The sequence below is a fragment of the Amia ocellicauda genome, chromosome 2 (assembly GCF_036373705.1).
Source record: "Amia ocellicauda isolate fAmiCal2 chromosome 2, fAmiCal2.hap1, whole genome shotgun sequence".
NCBI classification, from domain to species: domain Eukaryota; kingdom Metazoa; phylum Chordata; class Actinopteri; order Amiiformes; family Amiidae; genus Amia; species Amia ocellicauda.
Genome location: NC_089851.1, coordinates 26366587 through 26391969, shown reverse-complemented (window position 1 = coordinate 26391969; position 25383 = coordinate 26366587). Strand labels below are relative to the sequence as shown.

The 25383-nt window shown below is 35.4% G+C and overlaps 1 protein-coding gene across 1 annotated transcript in view; it reads right to left on the bottom strand.

Moving 5' to 3' along the window:
- The window catches only part of ahrra (aryl-hydrocarbon receptor repressor a), a 98616-nt gene that overhangs the window by 11767 nt on the left and 61466 nt on the right, over window positions 1-25383 (bottom strand). The window contains exons 4-6 of the mRNA XM_066722044.1: window positions 10894-11006; window positions 4504-4593; window positions 59-194 (exon numbers count right to left, since the gene is read on the bottom strand). Coding sequence (XP_066578141.1) covers window positions 59-194; window positions 4504-4593; window positions 10894-11006 — 339 coding nt within the window. The remainder of the gene's footprint in view (window positions 1-58; window positions 195-4503; window positions 4594-10893; window positions 11007-25383) is intronic.

Sequence of the window (25383 nt, the reverse complement as noted above, 5' to 3'; positions counted from 1 at the left end):
TTTTAGAAAGCTTCAGAAGTAGCCCCATTGTTCCTGTTGTTGTTAATTATATACACACCAGTCCCTGCTGCTAGCTGCTGGTCCTGACTGGCCACCTGTGCAGGCGGGTTCATGGCCCAGTGGAGCTGTCTTCGGAACTCTTGACGGTCATCCACATGGATATAATCAAACACATTCTGGTGCATCACATCAGTCTGGAAGAACCATGAAGGGAGGACAATAAATAAGACATCAGGCATTGACCTAGTAAACCCTTATTTATTAATATTTGTAAACAACAATGGTATCCCCTTTTTACCTCTGACCTTGAGTCAATACAACAATCAGCCACCAAGCATAAGGAATCAGGACAGACATTTGTGACGTCTGCCTATAGATAGACATTGTGTCTTTTTATCTATCCTTTTTTTTCTCTTTTAACTGTTCCTTGAACCTAATGAGATGTATTTGATTCTGAATGCATTTCCATAATTACATTGTTGACGAACTGCATTTAAGCAGATTAAGTAAATTAAAATAATAGTTAGAAATATAAACCTAACCTAAACCATTGTTTTTTCATTATAGTTGTTTTTGTATGTTTTACCAAACTTTTTCTTCCTGTTCTGTTCTCACATCTGTGCATGAAATCCCACAATGCTTAATGCACACATTTTTAATGCTACATTTTTTACTGCTTCAAATTAGAATATTCTTTGCAGTTAAAGGAAGAAAGGGCATTTAGCCTGTCTGTCATTTGTTGCGTGACATTTAGTACCAATGGCCAACTTCCCAGCTCTGATGAAAAATCCTGCAACTTGTCCCAGATTTGCAATTTCTCTTTCTTTCTAGCTATAGCATTGCTTTCTGTCATGAATGACAGATTCCTTCTAAAATATTTAACCTCCCCATAATTTCCAGATTGCAGGCACGCAAGGGTTTGAACATTTGCCTTGCAAAACAATCTTAGAACCAAACACATGGCACAGCCACCAATATTTGAAACCGCCCCAGATTCCCATCAGCAGACGGATCAAGTGACTATTGTGTGAGATTCCCTTGTAAAAAAGAATAAGCAATATTTTTCCTGGCCAGAGTATCCTGTTCTTCAAAGGATAATTACAAAGTAACAAATTAGATCAAAGGAAATTGCTGTTTCTGCAAAATTTCCGTCCTTTATTGTGGTATGGAAAGAAAAAAAAGAAAAGAAAAAATCTTGGCTTTAAGGCAGGACTTCGGTCATATGTGTCTCATTTACAAAATTTTATTTATTTATTTATTTTGTTTGGGTGTCAAAAATGTTTGTAGAAGGCTTTTGCGGTGGTGTAAAACAACTCAATACAGGCAGCATTCAGATATGTTGCTGCTGTTTAATTTCATTTTCATTTTCCCCAACATGCAATCAAAGTATCATGCAATACTACATTGTACTATTAACATGTTGTCTAAAGGAATATATATGAATTCCCAAAAATATTGAGACAAGCCTCCTTTACACCACAGTGTATTGTCAACATGGATTTGTATTGTAAGAGCCTATACATCTACCAATGAGCAACCCTCCTCACAGGGTAGAACATTGTTGTTCAAAGTTTTTTTATATTGTAGGGAACGTCAATTAATTTTCAGAACAGCCAGTCAAGAAAACATTTGCTAATTGTGTTTTTCAATATGTGTAATTAGCTTATATATAGAGAAATAAAAATATGCTGAATATTAACCTTTTTATTTGTGATTTTATTTTTAGATAGACTTTACACTTTATGATGGTTATGAACAATTTGGAGGCAATTGATAATCTGTACATATATAACTATTGTTATATTTGTGTTGTTGGATACCAGGGGTAGTAAAATAGACCCCCCAACCAATTCCAGTGTAAGTTTCTGGAACAGACTATCCTCTATCCTCATTTATAGAACTCAAAACAATCTTACACTTAGGGCCAGACCAAATCAAAACTTTGATTATGAAGTTTTACCCTATAGTGTTTTGATTTATAAACAGTAGACAATTTATTCAAATGATAAATGAAACCTCAATATCGTAAAGATTTGTACTTTGCGATTTGCGGGGATGTCAACGTTTTGATTTGGTCTGGCCCTTAATCTTGAACAGTAACACTTTACAAACAGGTTCCACTAAAACTGAAACGAAAGGGACTTGATATTTACTGATCGCTAGTCTATATCATGACACACATAGTTCACTTTGCACTTCAATCAGATATGAGCAGTCTGTCACAGGATCTAGTTTTTGGTATTTGAGCATCAATGTTAAAGATCTCTTAAAAAACGTAAAAAGAATAGAAAGAATGTGTTTAGTGTGAGGGTATTGATAGTATCTTTTTCTTGTGCAACAAATTATATGGAGAACTTGAATAAGCATACCAGCCACTTATTAACAATGATTCAGTGAACCTGAAAGTACCTCCCTGCATCCTTCCCTGTGTCTTTGTTCAACAATTATGTTTGAACGCCTGTGTGATCACTTATTTTTTAAATAAATCAGGCAAACCATTTATTTTCATATGCATTAATATAGAATCAATTTAAATATTCTTTGGCTTTTACTAATTGAAGATAATTTGTGATACAGTATGAATATCAGTATTAATTATGTAAACATAATTCTACATTTATACCTTTTGTTCTTGTGAAGAAATCACCCTCATATGATACAAAAGTTATTGTATGCCTGTATGAGTATATATACAGTGTCAACAGATTATTATGTAACCAGTTGCACTTTCCTATGAAAACAAATATAGAAAATACTGTTAAAAAACACAGATTTGGTGCCCATTACCTTTCACGTCATTATCATGGCTATATTGTACTGCATATATCGTAAAGCAAGGGGGAGCACTGCACTGTAATGGTTTTCTACACTAAAAAGGAAGTCAGGTTGAGAAAGTCTGGGCAATAATGTTGAGTAATTAATTCAAAGAGATGGGAAATGATTTAAGTGGACCAGGACAGACTTGCCTAGTTACAGCCACGCAGAACACATGCGACCCACTCTATCTTTAGCAAAGCAATGTGGGCTCTAGCACGGCAATGAACTCGTGGCCTTCTGCGATGCTTAAAAACCTTCTGCGCTGACCTCCCAGTTGCTTCTGTGCTCAACTCAGAGCTTTTGCAGAAGACAACATGATCTGACAGGCAGGGAAACACAGAGCAAGAGCAGAGCAGTTCAGCTTTCAATATCCAGCAGCTACTGTTCGAGCTTCCACGCTGGATAAGGCTACCGCAAGTGGAAAATATTGTGCACTGTGCAGTATCACTGGGCCGCAGAAAATTACAGATCACTCAAACTGTGGGTTCGAACACCAGATCATTTGCATTCATTTAATTATCACATCAAACAAGCGCTGTTTTGACAGCCTTTGTGCGAGGGGCTACGTTAAAACATAGAACCTTCTGGAGCTGATAGGCACACAAAAAAGAACAGAAGTATCGATTATTCTTTTTTTTTTAAATCACACAGTAAGCAGACTGACAACACAACCGTCAAAGCTGATGTTGTGTTACCCGGCTGCTCAGTCTGCCTGCTTCTGATGGTGACCTCTTTAAAGCTGCGCTCATGTGTGTACAGTGTCTATGGTGTCACGTGTTGTTGGTCACTTATCTCCGTTGCCATGAACTTAGCAGGTTTTCCCTGCTTTGTGTTCAGAACCAGTGGTTATGTACAACATTACGTGTTACATGCAGCCTTTGGGCATGTTGGATGTGGCAGTATGTTCAATTAGCTGAGGCTGTCACATCATTATTATATCCAGGAATGGTGTATTCCCTAAACAGCTTTGTTGTTGTGTTTGTTGTTGTTGTTTGACAGGGAGATGTCTATTCAAAGACAGGCTATCTTGCAGTGATAAATTATATTTTTCAATGCGTCTGTAGGTTTCAATTGATTGTTGAAATGTTACTTATTTAAATCCGATTTAAAATGTAAGTATTATAATAAAGTAAATAATATGATTAATAATGATATCTGTTGGAAGAAACAACCCATAAACTCCTTCACCGCAATTTCAACAATTTCTGGTGTCCTTAAGACTACATTTAGGCAACCTGTATACCTGTATAGACAGTGCAGACTGAGTGAAAAAAATTTTTTTATAAAGATGTATACATTTCATTCATCTTGTGCTTGCTTTTTTGTTTTTACCAACATCTTTAATTTGTATAAACACTGTTACAGATTTCTTTAAGGGCTGCGTACTGCAAATTTGAGAATATTAACAGTAGTCTGCATATTGGTTTTAAAAAATAATATGGTACCCTAATTATAAATATTATAAACATATTATAATAAGTTAATCCTGAAAGAGCTTCCAAACTGATACAGTCAAGGATGGATATTCAAAAAACATTTTTTTTTACTTTTTTTGTCCCATTTAAAAAATAAAAAATATCACAAATGATTTTATAAAATAAACAGTTTATTTTCTTTGAATTATGCCTTAGAATTAAAAACAAATAAAATAAAATAAAATAAGATAAAAGCATGCATTAAACATACCTGATGGAAGCCTAAGTAGTCAACAATAGTGGATGAGGCATAAAATATCATTCCATCTGTGCTCACCACAAGTGCAAATCCACTCAAGGACTGGAAAAAACAAACAAACACACAATTACATTTAGAAACATTTCTTTTACAATTACAAACCATTTCAATTATCTAGAGGTAATTGAAAAACTTTGACCTAAAATTAAATCCTGGTGTTCGCTAACGACGACGGAGAACTTCAATAAATGTGAGGTCCAGAAACACTGTTTATACAAAAGCTGCTTAACCATTGTGCAACCTTTCACTAAATTAAATGCATACACTTCACTTTGCAAACTGCATTGCATTTTTTTGAGTTTGGGAAACAGCAGATTAAGTTTTACAAACTATAATTTATTAACTTTCCATTGTTTGTACTCCATCCAAGTCTTGATGATCGCATGACTTGAAGTAGCTCGTTGCCAAACCTTGTCACCTTCATTTTAATTTGAGTCATTCCAGGTCAGGCAGTCAGTCTCCTTTTACATTCTACTGTGACCTGACTTGGCTTTGTCACTAACTTCGTTTTGTGGGTTTGTTGCTTTCATAGAAATGCCATGAAGGGATGTTTTCAGGCTGCTTGTGGCTTTGGGTATGAAATTCGTGGTCACTGCTTCACACTACTGCCACCTCAGCTGGAACTGCAGGAATTTTCAGTGTTTTCCGTGAAAAGAAAACATTGATATTCACGACTGAATTTTCCAATTGTTCTGCTTTTTATGAACACATTCAGTACATATTACATACTTCTAAATATATATTAGTTTTCTTTTTGTGTGTTTAGTTATGTTTATAATTAACTCTTTGCCAAACCTCAATTCCCTTCTTTTCGTTTTAAAATGCACAGCATTATTTCATATCCAGAGGTAATATCTACAGAATTCAGATTCCATATTTTTGTAAAGGGACACAGCTTTAATTAATTATGTGAAGCAAAGGAAGAAATTATACAGACACAGAGTATATGCTCATTAATCATTAATCCTAAGTTAAAATGAATGCAGTGGTATAAGTCAAATATCTTTTCAGCCCGTGAAAGTAAAAGCTCATTAATGAAGTGGTTACAAATACACATTATGTTGAAGTTGGTACCAGCCTCCATGCGACCTCCAACTTTCCCCCTCTTTAGTAAAGGAAGCATGTTGCTCTCTGAGGTCTCCAGTACATGATGCTATCTCTGAAGTGCTTAATAAAATCTGTGATTCATTCTGGACACGGCGGTAGGAAAATACACAAGAACAGGAAAAAATCAGCAACAGCTTCTCAAACAAAGCATTGGCACACTTGGACACAAACTTTGTAAAATGATGCAGAAAACTTTCTTGATATGAATTGAATTGAATCAATTGGTACTGTTGCACAGGACTCAGTAATCAATACATTAACAATAAAACATCTGTGCTGTTTAATTACTACTGGAACATAATTTGGTCATCAAAAGGTAAACCATAGCTGTATATTTCTGGAATAAGTCCCTAGATTTACACACAGAATTAGTATAGAACCCTTGCATCACTTTTCATTTAACTTAAGTTACATTATATTATTCATAATCTGATTTATGTATCCTGCAAACATATGGTTAAAATCAATTGGCTGCATTGCGGTTCAGGCCGGTGCAGCTCAGTGTGTTCTAGTGTACCACGGTGCACTGCTGTAACACAACTTGGTGTGCATGGGGATGCATTCGCAACCTATTGTTTTGTTCCCAGTTGAGAATACTACCGAAAGGGAGGGGATTATTGTATATGCAACAGTAGAACACGGTGCAACTCAGTGTGTTGCTGCTCATTCGGTGCATTTCCAGGGGGACTACTATGCGCCTGTTGGCCCCTGCCCCCACTCTGTGTTTTATTCTTTATTTCTCCATAGTGCTTGGTCCGGTGGCCCACTAGTGCTGGTTTGTTTGGGATTATTGTATGTAAGTCAAGGCCTCATCATCATGCAGGCTGTTTCCTCGGAGTTGGCTTCCTTAAGCTTTGCTGCTGGCCTCCCTCACGATGACTCGCGTATACAATAATCCCCTCCCTTTCAGTAGTATTCTCGACTGGGAACAAAACAATAGGTTGCAAATGCATCCCTGGTTATCTGAGAAAGAGAATACTACCCAAAGGCTGTGAGGTCACGTGTGAGCCCCTTGGCTCTGGCAACAAGAGTTTGAGTTGCTATGCGCTGCACTAGTTAAAACAGGCAGCGGAGGGGTGGGTCTGTCTGAGTGACGGGGCACAGTGGCCTATAGGCAGCTTTGTTAGACAAGGCATTCATGAGTTCCCCACAGTAACAAGCGATGTCCCACCCCCCCTTGGGTAGCATTCTTTCACTCCTATTGTTTTAGTATCATTATCATAATAATTTATTTAATATATAATTACTAGTGACTTTTCCAGCTATAAACAGCACAATTGATGAATCACCTTCATTCTGTTGCTTTTTGTACCATTTCCAATTATTGTAAATGCCTGTGAAAAATATGAGTATTTTCTTTCTAATAGGTTTATGGAATAGCACTGACAGAGGCGTTAGAGTGAGTGCAGACGGCTGTCATGGCTGTGGAGCAGACAGTTAAAGAACAGAAGAGACAAACTGACATATGGCACACCTCTTACCCCCCTGCTGACCTTGAAAGACTCAAACCTTGTCAAGCTCCCATGTTGGGTCTCAGTCTAACCATTAAAACATATCCATATGTCTTATTATATGCTTATGAAAGGTTTGTTTCTAGTGACCATTGGCTTGTTAATGAACAAGCAAGGGTATATTGTCCATTAGTATTAAGATTCCAGTTTGTAGTCAATCATACTGATGATGGTGGATATATCACCCCACTATTCTACTTGCTTTTGCATATATATATAAATTATTATTATCATTATGCTATATAACTATCATTATGCTAATGATGATGATGATTATTGCTGATATAATGTCTATTTAATTTTTGAGTTATTATTACAGTTAGTGGTGAAAAAATAATGAAAACAATCAAAATCAGTAATAAAAAAAATAAACACCATGAATAATTGTATGTTTTTTAAAGGAAATGGGGCAGATAAGAGTGTTTTGATTGTGCTGAGTACAGGATTGGCACATTTGACCTGACGTATTCAAAAAATGGATAACCAATCATTGGTTTACATAACATAACCAGTATGTGTACACACAGTCATACGTATCAACAATACACAGATATACGCATGCACACAAGAGGCGCACTCCGCTCTGGGTCTCTGCTGAATCTGACGAAGAGTCTGTTTGACAGCTTTAAACTGTACAGTCATTAAGCAGCCGGGGGCCACTGACCTAGTAACCATTCCCACTCCTTCCTAGTGTAACCAAACATACAGCACAGGAATCAAATTTCAGCAGAAACATGAAGGGCTGCGTGACAATCCTTACATGTGTCTACTGTACTGCCTTCTTTCCTTTGCAAATTACACTGGGCTCGATAAGACGAACAGGACAGAGATTTTATTCAAATCCACTGCATAGTTGTCAAGATTAGATAGGTAGATAAGCAATAATACTTTTCTTTTATGTTCTTAATTACTGTTTGGTGACTTGTAGGTATTTATCATTCATGTTGTTTAAATCTTTTCTTAATTTTTTTATCAGGGTTGTAATCATGATCAAAATGTTATTCTGAGGTTTGCTCTCTCCCAGCAGATGACATTTGTTCATGTAACTGGAGAATTTCTGTCCTGATTTGGGGGGATATAATCGTATCTCAGAAGTTGCTCTGTTTTATGTAATGTTCTCCTCTAGTTCAAGTCATTCCAGTTAGATTAGCTCATGGAAAACATGCACCTGTTACCCGAACCCCCACCAAACAATTTCAGTCTCATATAAATCAGGCAATGCAGGTTAAGAGCTTTTTAAAAAGTAACTGCAGCTTTATACGCCTATTATTGAGAGCGAAGCCTTCTTAGCTCACTTGGAAAATAAATAAATAATGAACTAAACATATGTGGCGTCAAAAGACCTTTCATATATCCTGATAGTTTCCCTCATCTCACAGCAAAACATTGTCCACAAAGACATCAAAGGTATTCTGTCAGGGTCACAGCATATTAAATAAGAACTGTTCCAAACATTTTAGTCTTCCTCGGAATAGAGGAAAACACTCTGGCATCTTTCTGCCCCCCGAGACCCGGTTGCTATGGTTTTCTCAGTACAATTGTGCAGGCCTGCAGCCGTGCCTTGCTGTGAGTAGCTTTTCAAGTCACGCAATATGGGCAACAAATTTCCACGGTCAATTGGTTCTTTATTTATCTAGCGTTATGCCAGTTTAAAATGCAGACTGGATCATTGTAGGCTTTGGTGTCTGGTGACTCTTACAACACTGACTTAATTTGAGGAGTTTGGCAAAACAACAACAAAGAAGTAAGTCATATATATATATATATATATATATATATATATATATATATATATATATATATATATATATATGTATGTATCTATAAATAAATAGATGTACAGTATAAACCACAGAGGACCTTGCAGGCGTAGGGAAATATACTTTGCTTTGGGTGGTGATGAGGCTCAGGGTGGGGCCAAGGGTTTCTAGCCACCCCGCAATGGTATATATCCATTTAAGCACATGGCCCAAAGTGGTTTCAACTGCTTATAACTTTGGGCAGGGGGATACAAACTATTAAAATCGTTAAAATACTTTTAAAATGAATAGAAAACCAATAACATGTATTATGACATATATGATGACGGTTGGGGAATTTAAAATGCTGCCGTGCATTATATGAGTGTTATTAAGCTCATTTGGTACTCAAAGAGTCATGTGATGCTGATTATGTGATGTTATTTTTACAAGCCATATTATCGGTTCAAACATATATGTTGGCTCCAACTGCCTATAACAAAACAAAACAAAAATTGAAATACAATGTAATTATTTTACAATGCATTGATAAGTCAAGAATTATATTCGCTTTTTAATATCTAGGTCAGTTTTGTTTTTAGCTGCCCAAAATACAAAACTGCTGAAACCTTATTTTTCTTGCGGAAATACACATGGCCCTACTGCAACAACACCTCATGATTAAAAAATTATATTTAATTTAAATTTCCTCTCATCATTATTTTTATTTCCAATCACTTGTAAACCAAATTGTAAATCACCACTGTACGCAAAAAAGGAAGGCAATACACACAGTGTATGATACAGGCACTTTCAGGCTGTGCAGCAAGGTGAGGAAGATCTGGCTAATTTTGAACCCAATGTGCCAAAGAACAAATTGAGATTAGTGATACTTTTCTCTTTCTTTTGCACCCCCTGAGGAAGTTAATGTTTCTGTTTTGAAAACATAAAAATTGTTTAATTGTGCAAATTCTGCATAGCATAAATCATAGACCTTGGTTTGCAAACACAACACAGATGTTAAGCTGTCTTGTTTGGCACAGGAATTAGGACAGAACAATGTGGAACCATTAAGTTTAAATGAAATGCATGCACTTGACCCAACTGGGGATTTATTCTAGTAAGTATAGGAAATGGCACCTCAGAGGCAGTATGATCCAATTAGAAAACACGTTCAGAACAAGTCATGTATACAATACAGAAAGGATCAAGTAATACTTGCTGTTTTTAATTAATAAATGTATTGCTGAATGATTACAGGTGTGGAAGACATTTTCTAATTTTCTAATCTTCATAGGAACTGTGCACTTGTGAGGATACAAGTTGCTTTGTATGTGTTGAATGAATGTGTGTTGTCGTATGAGTGTACAAATGTGGTTGAATGTAAATTTTTGGGTCATTTGTACCTTTACGACACACACATACACCGAATTCTATGTTGTTTTGGAGTCACAGTCTTATGCATGCATACAGATATCTTTCACACACATACAAATATATTTCACAGCTATTGTACTCAATTTACCCAAACTCACCAAATTCACATTAAGATTCAAAGAACCTGAACTGGCTGTGTTTTTGTTAAAAACATAATACTAATTACACATTTTACACTGGCTGTTGGTTTTACACTTTTCCTTGGTCAGAGATTAATTTATTATTTGCAGTTAGCTCTCTCTTTTTTGCCAGGGGTTGATCTACACAGATAATCTTTACTAACCTTTTAATGATGTCTGTTGTTGAACTTGTCATGCAATGCACTAGTTGTTACATCTCTGACATCTCTGACAAATGTTACATCTCTGATCCAACTCTCGAATGTCACTTTTCCAAATTATGTCATACATATGCTGCTGGCATTTTGGCCTTTTGCTTTTCCCTCACTGCCTAGAAAAACTGACTTTTTGTGAGATGACAGATATGCACTTTGGAAGAGAAAGTGAAATAACATGAAGTTAAAAATGTCCATTCGTTTCTTTGCTTACCTCTAGTAATAGTTCACTCTCTGTGATGCTGCTCCCTGTTGGCAGACAGTCTTTCCTGGTGTCGTGATTCGCTGGCTGGCCGATTTGCTTTCTGGATGGCTTCTCTTGAATGGCTGCAAGAAGAAATAATATTTTCAATGAAGATCACACATATACCGAAGGCGGTTTTCTGTTGCTATACATTTGATCATTCTATGGAACTGTACACAAGGTGTTATTAGCTTAGAAAATAAACCCTTTATCTAAAAGGGTTACAAATGGTTGAAGCTTCAGTACATAATTCAGTTATGTGTCTTAAAACATCAATAAGAAAAACATTCTAGGTCATTGTCATGTCTAAAATGTTGGTACTGGATGCTGTCTTTCACACCCATATCCAACCAAACTGACCTCAAAGAAAGATTCCAAACAGAGTCTTTATTTTAATTATAACATTATTTATAATGTGTATTTACGTATAAAGCTGCACAGTTGCATTTAATCTGTCAAATCACCCTCTTGTTACAATTTATCAAAAGCTTGAATTAACGTGAAGGCCATGACAATTAAAACGTACACACACATTTTGAATTAGATTCAGACCACTTAACATTCTGACATAATCCAACTTTTCCTATCATGGGTCTTTAAGACTTTCCATTCTTTGTTCTACTTTTTGTTTGGTTTCTCTGCATTAATATATTTGTATAACTTAAGTTGAACAGAAGTAATGGAAAAACCTTTAAACATCAATTTTAAACATTATATGACAGCAGATCCTCAGAGCACATGCATTAATGCTGCAGAGAACATCTGAATACTCACTAGTTTTTTTTTCCTTCCTTTGTTTAAACAACAAATATCACATCACAAGCTTAGTATATTTTATAATTGCTAAGCAGCTTTCTCAGTCTTTCTGGATTAGTCTTATTCTACATGATGCTGCCACTTGGTTGCTCTTTATTTTGGAACAACATGTAAAACTGGCATATGAAGCATCTGATTTTCTCATCTGATTGGCACAGACTAGTAACTATTTTGGCATTTGCACTTCCAGAAGTCTGTTAATGTTCAATTTAACATGAATCCCTTAACCTTATATAACCCAACCAAATAAAACGCGATATTTCTTAAAGTAATAAACAAATTCATTTTGTTTAGAGTATCTTCTTCCATTTCTGTCACATTCAGTTCTGACAACTGACACACAAAAACATTGGTTCTGGTTACGAGTCAGATTACGCCCCCTTATTTAAAGTGTATGGCCGTTTCTTATGTGAACATTATAGCTACCTTCCTGTTCATGAAAGATAATCAGATTTTTGCTACTAAAACTATGCCCTGCAATGTTTTCTATCTGAAAATAACATAATCTATTCTAGACACATTGTAACACCAAAGTTATAATACTGAATAGACAAATGCAAACAGTTGTGATGTGTGCTTCTCACCTCTGTATGGCCTTGGTTGCAGTTGTTTAGTGACGGATTACAAACACTAGCACACGCATGAGGTCTGCTATGCTTTTACAATCTAGGATGTAAGACCTTATGTATTGTTTATTGTATTTCTCGTATACACTTGTGTAAATTAGAATTTGTAAAATGTATTATGCCTTGAACTGCACAGTATTATTGCACTTTGTATTGCTCTTATATAAGTCGGCCTGGACAAGGGACAAAATAATAATAATAATAATAATAATAATAATAATAATAATAATAATAATAATAATAATAATAATAATAAAACACTGAAACAGATCAGATTAATGTCATTTTCCAGTATAGCCCATGTACTTTTTAACTGTCTCAATCTCACTTATATTTCCATAGAGGACATTTGAGTGTCTTTGAACAAAATACAATAGTTATAAAAAGCCATGGAAAAGGCACATTTTATCTTACAGGATATAATATTTGTATACACATAATAACCCTTATTTAATTGTTCTGTCATAGTTTTAACAAGTAAACACTAATGCACTGACCCTAAAACTGCTAAATTAATATGTGTGATCAGGACCAAACATGGACCCACATTAACCTCATCGGCCATCCAAGCCCTTACTGTGTCGAACAACGAAAGAGCGTATGCGACACATAGACTGATCAATATAGATAATCATATGAGCCAGGACAATTCCCCTCAGAGCACCAGGAGTTCGTTTCTGTTGACAGAGTCAGAGTCATAGTGTCATTTTCGCACACGCAGTGATCCACATGGAATAGATAAACAACAGACTCACAAACACAGAGATTAGTCACGCAAAGCATGCTCTTCCATTATCGCGTCCTATGTGGCATTTAAGAGTAAAAAAACAACATCCTCTTTTGTTACAGTTTGCAAGAATGGTTAAACTGAAACTTTACATTTAAAAATCTCTTAATTTTAAACAAAAGCCACAGGGTATTTTTTGTAACCATCAGTAGAGTCTTAGTAAATAGCATTCTGACTTAAATGTGTGTAGACTATATGTTTGTAGCGATCTATTTTCTTTATGTCTTTTCCACTTGTTAAATGCTTCCTTCCAACTGTTTATTGCACATAATTATACCATGAATAAGTGTTTACTTATTATAGGAGAATATTTAACAATCAACTAAATGTTTTCTGACTAGTGAAACTGCTTGAGGAAATTAATCTTACCACATAGTTTATTAGCCATGCTTTTTCCTCAATCCCTCCCCAGTTCCTGTGACTTAATAATCACCCTTCATGACTTATGAAAACGTTGGAGAGGATGTGAATCCAGGAAAGACAAATACATGGAATGATTAATTAGTCAGGTTGTGCCTTTCAAGCCAACAGTGATTTTATTCATTTTTTTTCTAAAGAGAAAAACAAATCATTCAGATTTCAAGCCTGCTCATTGAAAAAGGTTTAGCTCAACCTGTCTCAAATTCACAGCATCCAGATTAATAATGTGGCGACATTCGGTTACAGCAAAGGTAAAGCATGCTTTTCTAATAGCTGCTCAAACCAGGGCCTTGTTTCCAAGAGCTACATTCAGCTAAACCCCAGCACAGGTGCTTAAGTCATTGCACTTTAAATTTCCAGTGGCCAACTCTAATCCAATTATTCTCTTTCTTTGACGAGGACAATCAGCTATATAAACATAATTCATATGTTAAACATTCAAATATTAAGCTTGGTTTTCCATGGGCTGGCTCCCACATAAAATAAGGCTTGCCTGAAAACAATTAAAGATATAAGGCCAACTCTCCATTGTGATTTTTAGAAAACATCTCCCTCCTACTGGTGTTCATGTTAGATAATTGCCATCTACTGGACACTGTTCCTTAGGGTTCCTTTCCAAATTAGGGCAGTAAAAAGGGACACACGTTTGGTTTACTGGCTGTGGGCCATTACCACAGTCCCCAGCATGGCATAATTGGTAGTAATGACAAAAAGTAATTGCAATAGCTACTGATAAGCTTCGAGTCAACTATTTTCTAAGAAAGCAATTACTGCAGTTTTATTTGATATGACATGTTACTGTAACAGTCAAACACAGCCACATTACTCGGTTGTTTATGCTGTGAATAGATTGGCTTAGTAAGGTAAATTGAATTGTCGAACACAGCTGGTCAGCAAGGCCTACGGCATTTGTGCCTGTGTAGAAAGTAATTGACTACAAACGTGCTAGCAGGGGACTTCCTTTTTGGCAGAAGATGAGCCTGTCCACCAGCCTGGCAAGATGGAAGTTGGAAGATTAAATCCCAGTCACTCCTGGAAATATTATAATCTTTACAATATGCAAATATTGAGAAAGAATGTTGATACAAATGTAGCTTAATAAGTACATTGTCTAAGATGTTTAGTGTGACAAGCAAAAAACAACTATAAAACCTAAACATGTAGCCTGAATGAATGCTTTACGTCAATTGTAGAAACAAGATTATTTTCCAGTGCTAACTCAATGTCTTTGAGCAGTGAGAACAAAAATTATCAGAGGAATTGACCTGTAAGTTTTTCAGTGTAAGTTTTCTATTCCTCAGAAATACTCAGTGGTTTTATTTTATTTTTAATTCACACTTACATTTAATTGAAGCCCATCATATCATTGCTGTAATTTCAACAGACAGTATTTGCACAGAAAGTGACGTCACTGCTGGGCACAGGGATGTCACTTTGAATTGTGTTCGCCAGGTTGGCCAAAGCCTGTGACAAATTCTATAGTCCTCAGTAAAGATGACAGTTTTAAGACTAGATTTAAACTTAAAAAAAAAAAATCTGATCAGTATATTAGTTAATAAAGCGGGTACTAGATATCAGTAACTGTAACAAGGGATTTTTTTTCCCGTACCTCTGAGGTGCGTCCTTTAATAGGGATAACTATGTGAATTTAAATTAGTAGTAAAAACAATTGACTTGATTTAGAAAATAAATCTGATTGTTGTTATACAGCAGGACATACAGCTTTGCCATTGCTGTACTGAGAGATTAATGTAGACTCAAACTAAAGATTACTTTACATCAAATGAAAGTTCAGCTGGAACATCTGGCAAAGAAATGCTAGGTTGTGAACTCCAAAGAATGATGTCAATGAAAGGTTAGAAAATGTAAATATTCATGATGTTTTCCCATGGTCTATGATTTTGATCTTACCTTTATATTTTTTTAAATGGCTGAGTGGCTTTCCAGATTTTGAATGATACATAATATTCCATACTGTACCAGAAAAGGGGTAATTTACTTTACAACCCTCTTTCTTTTGTTTTTCTTTTGTATCCTATATTCATATGCAGACAAACATGAATTCTGAAAGTCATCGATAAAATAGACATCAGAAAATCAATAATTAAATGCAGTTAACTTTGGCCATTAATTGTGAATACATGAAGTCAAGAAAGAAAGGAAAACTAAGGCCCGTATTAAATCAACCCCACTCGCTAACAGCAAACTACAAACCTGTACCTCGTAGTGGATACATTTATGATTAGAAGAAAGTTGCACCTTTTCAACGAAGCAGCAACTGAGTACAGTTTTGTAGTTTTTTTATAGGCGTCAAAGTTTTTATTTAATCCTAGCCTAAGTGCCCGATTAAATAAAACATGTTTGCACTATGAATCACTTGCAGAGCAATCCATTACTGCAAATGGATATTGCCCCGCTAAACTTTCATGGTTTTGTCTAGGATTAAGGCCTCGGATTAAGGCTGGGATTAAATCAAAACTCTGACCCACCCGGTAATAGAAAACTAGAAACTGTACTCAGCTGCGGCTTCATTTTCAGTAAGATGCCACTTTCTTCTAATCAAAAATGTAACCGCTATGATTTACAGGTTTGTAGTTTGCTATTAGCAGGTGGGACAAGTTTAGATTTTATCCATCCCCTTGTTTCACACAACTATCCCGTGGGAGTGGTCACATTTTCACAGTATTAAATCAAGAAAATACCTGCGAGAAAACAACCTGCAAATGCTCTTGCTGCTCCTCTTGAGTGTAAACATTTTCCAAGTACAATATTACTAGTAAATGTGGAGCATTTTTACAGGTTACTAAGAAAATATTCTCCTGGAAACAGTATTATTTAACATAATTGTCCATGATAACAGTTTTATTCTAAAATGGAAATAAACAGAATTCACACAGCTGGATTATTAAGTATATCATACAGATCTTAAATACATATTTAAACAAAATTAGTTATTTTTAGGTATGGCATGGAGACTTAAGTGTTGCTAAGTGTTTTTGAGGAGCTAGATAGTATAGCGTGATAGTGCACACCCTATTTTAACATAATTTGTTCTTGTTTTTTTTCTTTCTTTCAGCAAACTACACCCAGAGAAGCATGGCAGTAAAGTTCTTCAAAAAGAACCTGCAGTGCAAGCACTATTTCAGGCAAATTAAAAAAAGGAAGCAATGAAGCACCTGCAGAACACTGGGAAATCCTGTGTTTCTGCCATAATCTATAATAATAATTAAAAAATAAAATAATATTGATCTCTTTAGTATTTTAAAGTGTAATGAGAGAAGTACATATAGAACTGTGTATAGTTTATAAGCATGTTCAATTATCTAGAGCTCAATATAAATGCAATGGTCTTTGTCTTCTATAGAGTATGTTATTTCTTTGGTTTCTCAAGTTCTCTGTTCTCTTTTGAAAGAACTTCCTTCTTTTCTCCTCTCAGCTGTTACTAAAGCTTGTTTTCAGTGTGCCTGCAAATTGGTGCTTTGGGTGTTTCTGGTGCTGGTCTGGCGCTCGCTTCACTTTGGGACAAGAGCATTACTTTTCCTAGACTCAGTAAACATTGTAGGGGTGCCATCTTTTGGCAGCAGCCCTCCACTAAAGTGCTCCAGACGCATGAGCATTGCCTCGCCTGACAGGCTTGCGTGCACACAGAGCAAAGATATCTTCACTGGAGGCATGTGGGCGGGAGGGAACTGGCCTAAAGCCACCTCATTATCCTATCACCGCCCCCCGCCTACCCTTCCCCCATTAGAGGAACTCCACTGCAGAGAAACACCAGAGGGAGAGCAGGCTGTTTCACAAAGTCAGAGCTGGCTGACCAAAGCCCCACTGTCACGCAACCCAACCGTCTGTCAATCTCCTCTCGTCCCTGACAGAGCCTTGGCACTCGTTCAAGCCATTGCGTGCAAGCCGGCAAGCCACATTAGCCTATAAAGAATTTCATAATAACAACAGCTGTTAAATATTGATGACTGCTGGCAAACGCTGAATGCGCTCCATAAAGGTTAAGCCTGCAATGTAATGGAACCCTAATTCTTCATTATATGTTGTATCGTATATCCGGAACTTTCTTTTTTAGGTAATGTGCCATGAAATCAGGGACCTACTGGCAGGTGGGGGGTGTTTGATTTAACCGTTTTCGTTTGGCTTTATTTATCTTTCCCCGAGAAAAACAAAAGCTCTTGTCTCTGACTATGAAGACATCCACTTTACTCGGCTTCATTAAGTTTTAATCACCATTGTTTGAGGAGTATGAAATGAAGAGTAATGGAGCCTGTGCTACATCTGTACGTGTACAATGTGTTTGATCAGAATGGAAAAAATAACAAATCACTTAGCTTGGAATCTTTCTTTCCACTTAATTTGCTACATTCTTAGAAGTGAATCAAAACTCACTAGCATAATCAACATTATTATTCAATCTCATACTGTAGGTGTGTTTTGTAGAGCTGAGGGACAGAATGCAAATTAAATACCTTTAGGCATGAAATAATACTACTAATAATAGTAATGATAAGAATAATGTACTATAATTAAGCTTTTGAAAACCTTTGCTGTATATACTGAGGGATGGCAAATTCTGACAAGGGTCATGCATGTTACATCAGCTCTCATTGGAGGAAAGCAGCAGATATAATCTGTCAGTAGGGATTACTGACAACTGAGTGAATTTCAAGGAAAGCAATAACGAGGCCGGAAACTTCACTTCAGACAAGGACACGTTTCTTTGCTATTGAGCTGAAAACAAAAGGATCATTTATAATTAGAGTTACAGTGCAAGGGAAGTGATACAAGACATTAATATTTGGATCATATAAACACAGTCTCTCTCGGATAAACAGTGTTTTGTTCCCATGCCTATTTTCATTAGCAGTGCTCAGGACCAGAGCATTCAAAGCTTTTTATGATGTAGCTTAGAGTATATTATAGCCATAGTCCAGAGATACAGGCCGGTATGAGGGGCCGTTCAATTAAAAAATAACATAAAAAATAAATCATATATCAAAATGAATATATCATACAGCATAAAAAAGAAATATACTGTGGACATATCATATACCAAAATGGATATATCATATAGTAGAAAAAATATTTTGGCAGTTAATGCCTGTGACCCTGTGAAGGATCCACTCTCATCTCTAACCAACTGGGCACACTGTGCATGTCCATCCCAACATCTCCACCACGGGACTTTGGTATATTTTTTGACATATTAGTGACATATTCTTTCTGGTATATGATATATCCACTTTGGTATATGATTTATATATTGTTGTGCCATATGATATATACATTTTGGTATATGATTTTTAGTTTTTCTGCTCTGCTATATGATATATCCACTTTAGTAAATTAATTATTTTTTCTGCTATATGATATATACACTTTGGTATATGATATATACATTTTGGTATATTCATTATTTTTTCTGCTATATGATATATCCAGTTTGGTATATGATTTCTTTATTCTGTTATTTTTTAATTGAATGGCCCCTCATAGGCTGGTACTGTTTCTCAAGTACAAGTTCAGTCTTGGCTGAGTGCTAAGTATAAATCCAGTAAACTGAAGTGACTAAAGTATGTGGACGGTCAGTGATTAAGGTTGCATGACTGTGTCTTGAATGAAAAGGGAACACCGTAGTGCCATTGGACAGTCCTGGGTGTTTGCTTCACAACTCATTATACAATCTACAGAAATGTCAAGGGTATACAGTATTGTGTGAATGCTGTCCAAAGAGAAAGAGAAAAAAACTTTCACTGCGATACAGAATAAATACGTCTTTGAAGTCTTGCTATGGGAAAATAGACAAAGTGCACTTTTTCTATTTATATAATGGTATTTTAAAACAAAGAATAATAATAAAAAAGTAGCCTTTGATCTTAAAGCATTTGGAAAAATAGCCAGACGAATGTGAATATTAAAGTATGATTAGAAGAAAACTCAATAAGAAAAATATGTTCTGTATGACGTTTGATGTTTTAAAAGAAAACAGACAGTGCCAGTATCTCACTCATCTACGTCTTTCAGTTGTATCTCTACCTCTACTCTTCTGTCAAAAGTTCATAGTAATAAATACAATTATTTTGCGACATGTCAATATCAGTTTGCATTACATTTTGAAGCATGTCCAACAAATTGTAAAATAGCCTTTCTTGTAAAGCTTTTAAAGCTTAAATCTGTCTGTTAATGTGGCTATCTGCATTGAGAAGAACCAAAAAAGAATAAACAAATTACATTATTTGTTTACAGTTTAAACGAACTTTTACAAAAAATATTGAAAAATAACATGTTTTCTCTACAACTCAAATAACACGGAGCGCTGAAAACAGACTCAGTAAGGAAGCTGACTCCTGCAGGACCTGATCTGGGCAGGGATTTCTATTGTTTCATAAAAAAAAAATCAGTCAGACATGCTTGTGTCCCTCAAGGTCTAATTTTCCAAAGCTAAATAACAGTTTCCTTTAATACATTTACCTAAATATATTCAGCGTTTCATTTGTTTGAAGTTCCTTGTTTCCCAGCAAAAGCCATAAATGACAATGGGCTATTTCTTATGAAACTTGAGAGGAGCATGTTCTGATGGGACCACTTACAATAAAATAAAAGTGTTTTTATGTAATTGTCAAAAGTATCCCTGCGTTCCATTACAGTGAAATACAACTGATGAACAGAACGCTCATATGTGGCATTCTACAGAGCATCTGCATTCATTAAATCCTGTTTCCATTAATTAAAATTGCAATCTATAAACAAAACATAAAAACGTAACAGTATGCAAACCAAATAAAAGGACCGTCAAAATGCAAACATGTACACATCCTTTGTACTTCCAAAGACCCATGGAAATGCCTACCCTGCACACACATAAATCACATGTGCCAGAGGAATTATGATTTAAATTGTCAGTCTCATCTATCGGGAAGGAACTCGTCATTCAGCTACATATATTTATGCATTTAATTATGAAGAGAAGAACATTCTTTTCAGTGGAGAGAGAACAGAAATCCAATTTTACTTCAGTACAGAGAACACAAAATGGTCAAAACAACTAAAAATCAGTGGTGGTAGATATCTGAAATATAAAGAACATTCAGTAAACACATTTAGCAGTGTTTGTAAATGATGATTACATATGCAGAAGCGCATGGCTTTTTATTTCTTTGGCACTGTTGTGCAATTAAACTGGCTGTTAAAATTCCGTTTGAAACCCAACATAAATGTATTTAATCTAAATGTAAACAATGTCTGAACTAAATTCAGCAATAAACCTTCAAGTTGAAATGATGTTTGCCTGGTCCACAAAGCTCCAACTCATGGGTTACAAAAGGTTTTCTTTCATAGCCCTCATTTTATTAAGAACACTAACGAACTTTCAATCAAAATGCCAGACACATAAGAAACATTCCAGTATGTTTGAATTTCTACTGTCCATTGAATCACAGTTCCATTCAACATTCGGGGATAAAAAATTAAAAAAGTTTTTCCTTAAACGTAAAGACAACCATTGTCCTGAATTGGCTCCTGTTAAGACTTGAATTTAAAATAAAATACACTTTCAATCATCATTCAACAGCTAACAAATGCTTTTAAATTATAACCAATCAGACACAGACATTTATTCTGTCCATACAGCTCCATGGCATCTTTGGGATGCAGTATCTTTCAGCTTGACAACACTATGCTCTAGTATTATGTATACTTTTGATGGGAGCTGCTGCAAGAAAAATGCTGTATTTTAATTTCAGTTTCTTTTCAAAGCATTGTCTCAAAACATGAAGCAATTACATTTCTATCAACAATTCCCTCGTTTATTAATTTATCTATTTTACAAAACCCTTGTGAAGCGTGTTATCTAGGGAAATAATTAACACAGAGGACTGGGAACATTCCAGTGGAGTGGTAAGTGGAAAGTTCCAATGAAAGGATTGCATTCCACACAAAGTGCTTGACTTCTCTTCCCTTGTCCACCCAAGGTTTTTACAAGAATAGGTCATTTTTTTCCCTACAAGAGACGAGGTAAAGTAAACATTTTCGATTATATATATATAAAAAAATGAAGATGTTATAAAAAGGAAGCACTCGTTTAGCCCTTTGCAGCTCTCTGGGTTCTTGTATTCCTACTGGCTAATTGATCCCAGAAATTCATCTATCCTGAATCTTGAGGGAACCAATGAATCAGCAGATACTACACGACTTAGTAATATGTTCCATACATCCAGAACTCAGTAAAAAGCATCCCTCTGAACTTCCCTTTTACATCTGTTTCTACTTCATCTGTAAATATGTCCTCTGGTTCAGCTCTAAGATAAGTTTGAATCTAGTGACTGGGATCACAGTTTTTCACATCCTGTCAGGACACAAACATCTGACAAACACCCAAATAAATATACCAATAAATAACAATATAGACACTAAAATATTATGGTTTCTTTATTCCAACTAATCTGGTCATTGTTTCTTAAATCCTTTCAGGGCAAAACTTTTAACAAACACCCCAATATATAAATACATACACACACACACACATATACATAAATACCCAAAAACATGTAAGCTAAGTTGTTAGTCTTATATTACTTAACACCTGAGTAAAAACAAGTGTAGTAGTTCCCAGTGCCAAGCATGTTGTGTCATTTCAGGTGTCAATGGCATATTTATCTTTCTCAGTTTATCTTTCAGTTCCAATTTACTATCTATTTACTTGTTTTCAAAGAAAATATCACCTTAAAATACTCATAATGTAATTTGTTACGGGGCTGTTTTATTTTTTATTATATTCCCCATTCATTGATAAAAAAACAATCTATAAAAAGTCAATGTCACACTTTCCCAGAATAGACAAGGACCAGAATTGAAGTCAAAGGCCTGCAATTAACAGTCCTTTGTCTAGAGACAAGGCTTGCCTGGTATGTTTATATCCGTGACAAAATGAGACAGACAAACAAAAACACAGTATTTTGTAAATGTACTATGTAGTGATTAAAAATATTGATTGCCCACGCAAATCTCCCAGCCAGTTCTTACAAGGCTGCAGCTGATGACTCAGCTCACATATATTTCAATATTACTCAATAAGATCTGGCTTAATAACCATTCTAAGCGCCGACCTCAAACATCGAGATCGATCCATCCATATTATTCAGCCAGTTTGAATGTCCATCACCATCAGCTATAGACACTTTAGAAACTTGTAATAACACAACTAAGATCAACTGTGTTCTCTTTTCAAAATGTTTCTTAATGTATACATGCACAGGAATCCCCATCACTCACTCCTTTACTGTGGGAAATGTTTGCAAGCTGACACAATGCAATTCATTCACATTTAGAGTCTCAGAGCACAATAAGCCTCATTACTTTTGAAAATAGTATATAGTCTTTCCTGGGGATTCTTCCCAACTTAATCTGTATTAAATGGGTGTCCCTTTTGTATTGTAATCCATAAACCAGGCGACTAATCTGTTAAAAAGATTATCAGCCCTTGCAGTCCATTTGAGAGACTAATAACACACAGATGCTTTGAAAGGTAAAGTCCATATGGGAATGCCATATTGTGGTAATGTATCAATTATATTCATGAACTACATCACTTTATTTTATATTTTAAGTGTGTTATTGTTTCAATAACCTTGGTGTTTGAAAAAAAAACATCTTGAATACACCTTTTGATTTGACACAGACTTGACTGAAATGATCATCTTTGCAGCAAAGTGGAAAAGATAACCGCATTGATTAAAGGTAGGTGTCGGATAAATACATTAATGGTGCATTCAAATTATTCTGTTACATGGAAAGGTGAGGAGAGCTCAAAGGAACTCAAAAGCAAGGTTACTGAAGCAAAGAGGGAATGTTACACCTCTTGGATATTGTCCAAAAGAGCTTTACTACACCTACAGTAAAGTATATTATTAATGATTATTATAAAGTGATTTAGCAGACCCAATTTCTCAGTGAAAAGGACAACCATGCCAAATTAAAATCCTTTCTGTTTCACACATAACATGCATTCCCTTCTTTCCCAGGGTTGAAGAGATCATTGTTTGGACTGATAAATGAACTGCATTCAACTTTATACAATACGACTTTAGTATTTCGAGAAATATGAAATTGCAAGGCCATTGATCCTTAAACCAGTTGTCATGGTTCGGTGTCAAACACAGAGTTTTGATGTGATGTTATTTACATGTGAAGAGGTGATGTTTGGAAGAAGAGCCAATCAGGTTATCATCTGAAAAAAAAAAAGGATAGTCGCCCATTTTCACACCAAGACCTGCTTGTTCATTTAAAATATTAATAAGCTTTCTTAGCGGGTGCTTGCAGGGAAAACATGCACTGATCCAAATCCTGACATTCAAGATATCTGGCAGAGGTCTTTAGAGTTTGCTGTGATCTTGAATACCTGGGTGAGATAAATCAGGTGAAATGCTATTGACTACCAATGACATGCCACCTCACCAATGACATTTGAGAGAAAAAGGAAATTGCAAGCTCTTTTTGAGAATATTTGGTTTAAAGAAAACCAATGTATTTTTGTGTGGTTTGTCTTGTTACGTATGTACTTGATCACTTGAAAAGTCTGGACAATAAAGTGTCAGTTTGTGGTTCTGCCTGTCTGTCAGTTAGCTCAAGATCTGCAGTAAAGATTTATTAATTCACTTCCTGGTATATTCAGAGTTTACTGCATTAAGGAGAGGCAGTGTTCTGACAATCTGCGTTGGTGATAAAATACGGATTAAAATTAAAATTAAAAGGATCCCATGTTTCCAATGTAATTAAGATTGACTTATTACATGAGTAATGCAATTCATATATTGGTCTATAAAGACAGGGATATCCAGAACAACATACTGACAACATCCTGTCTCTTAATACAATGTTCAATCCAAAAATCATTGTTTTTCACTCTATAAAAGTGAAAAGATCTTAGAAAAGATCCAGGAAACAGAAAGAAACCCAATAAAAAAAATGTTGGCTTTGAATTAAATAATAAACATAATAAAAAAACATAACTATATGACATCCCTCTCTCATTATGAACTGTTGTTAGTACATTTGTGAGTAATTATCTGAGTTACAATGCAAACATAGAAAAGATAATCAAAACATTCAAAAAGAAGTTAGGATTAATCTGAAGAGTTATAGGTATTTATAATATTCTAATGGATAAATATATTGTATTTCCAGATACAAGTGGAAAACAACACAATTTGGGTGAGAAATAAATAAACAGCATTCACAAGTTTTCTACATCTATACAATTGAAGTAACTCTCATTTAATGAATAGCCTTTATTTAAATGATGGTATTCCTGATATAGAACTGTTGCGTGATGTATAGGTCACTTGTAGTCAAGTCATGCTGCATAATAGCCTGCAGGGAGGTCACACAAATTAGCTAGATAAAAAAAAAAAGTTATTTCTGTGTATCTTATTCACTGTTAATTATTGCTCCCTGAAGAATAATAATCTTCTTTGAAAATTCCCTTTGTTCATTCTATGCTGGATTATTTGTTGTGTTTGCATTATTTCCACGTGCAAAAATGATGACTTTTTGAGATCAAATTACTGGTTGATTATACATGTTCAATGGGCGGTAACTGGAAGCTAATGTTTCTTGTAATAGCCCTGACAAATGAAGTTATCCTAATAATTTCTCAAGAGATCTGTAAATAAAGAAAACAAACAAACAAACCAAAAAACACAGAAATGTATCATTGTGTTATGGACTGCAAACTTCAGAAAGCCACGCGATGATCTCATTACATGGCCTGATTATATTTGTGGCCTTAAATTAATTTAAAGACATAGTCGT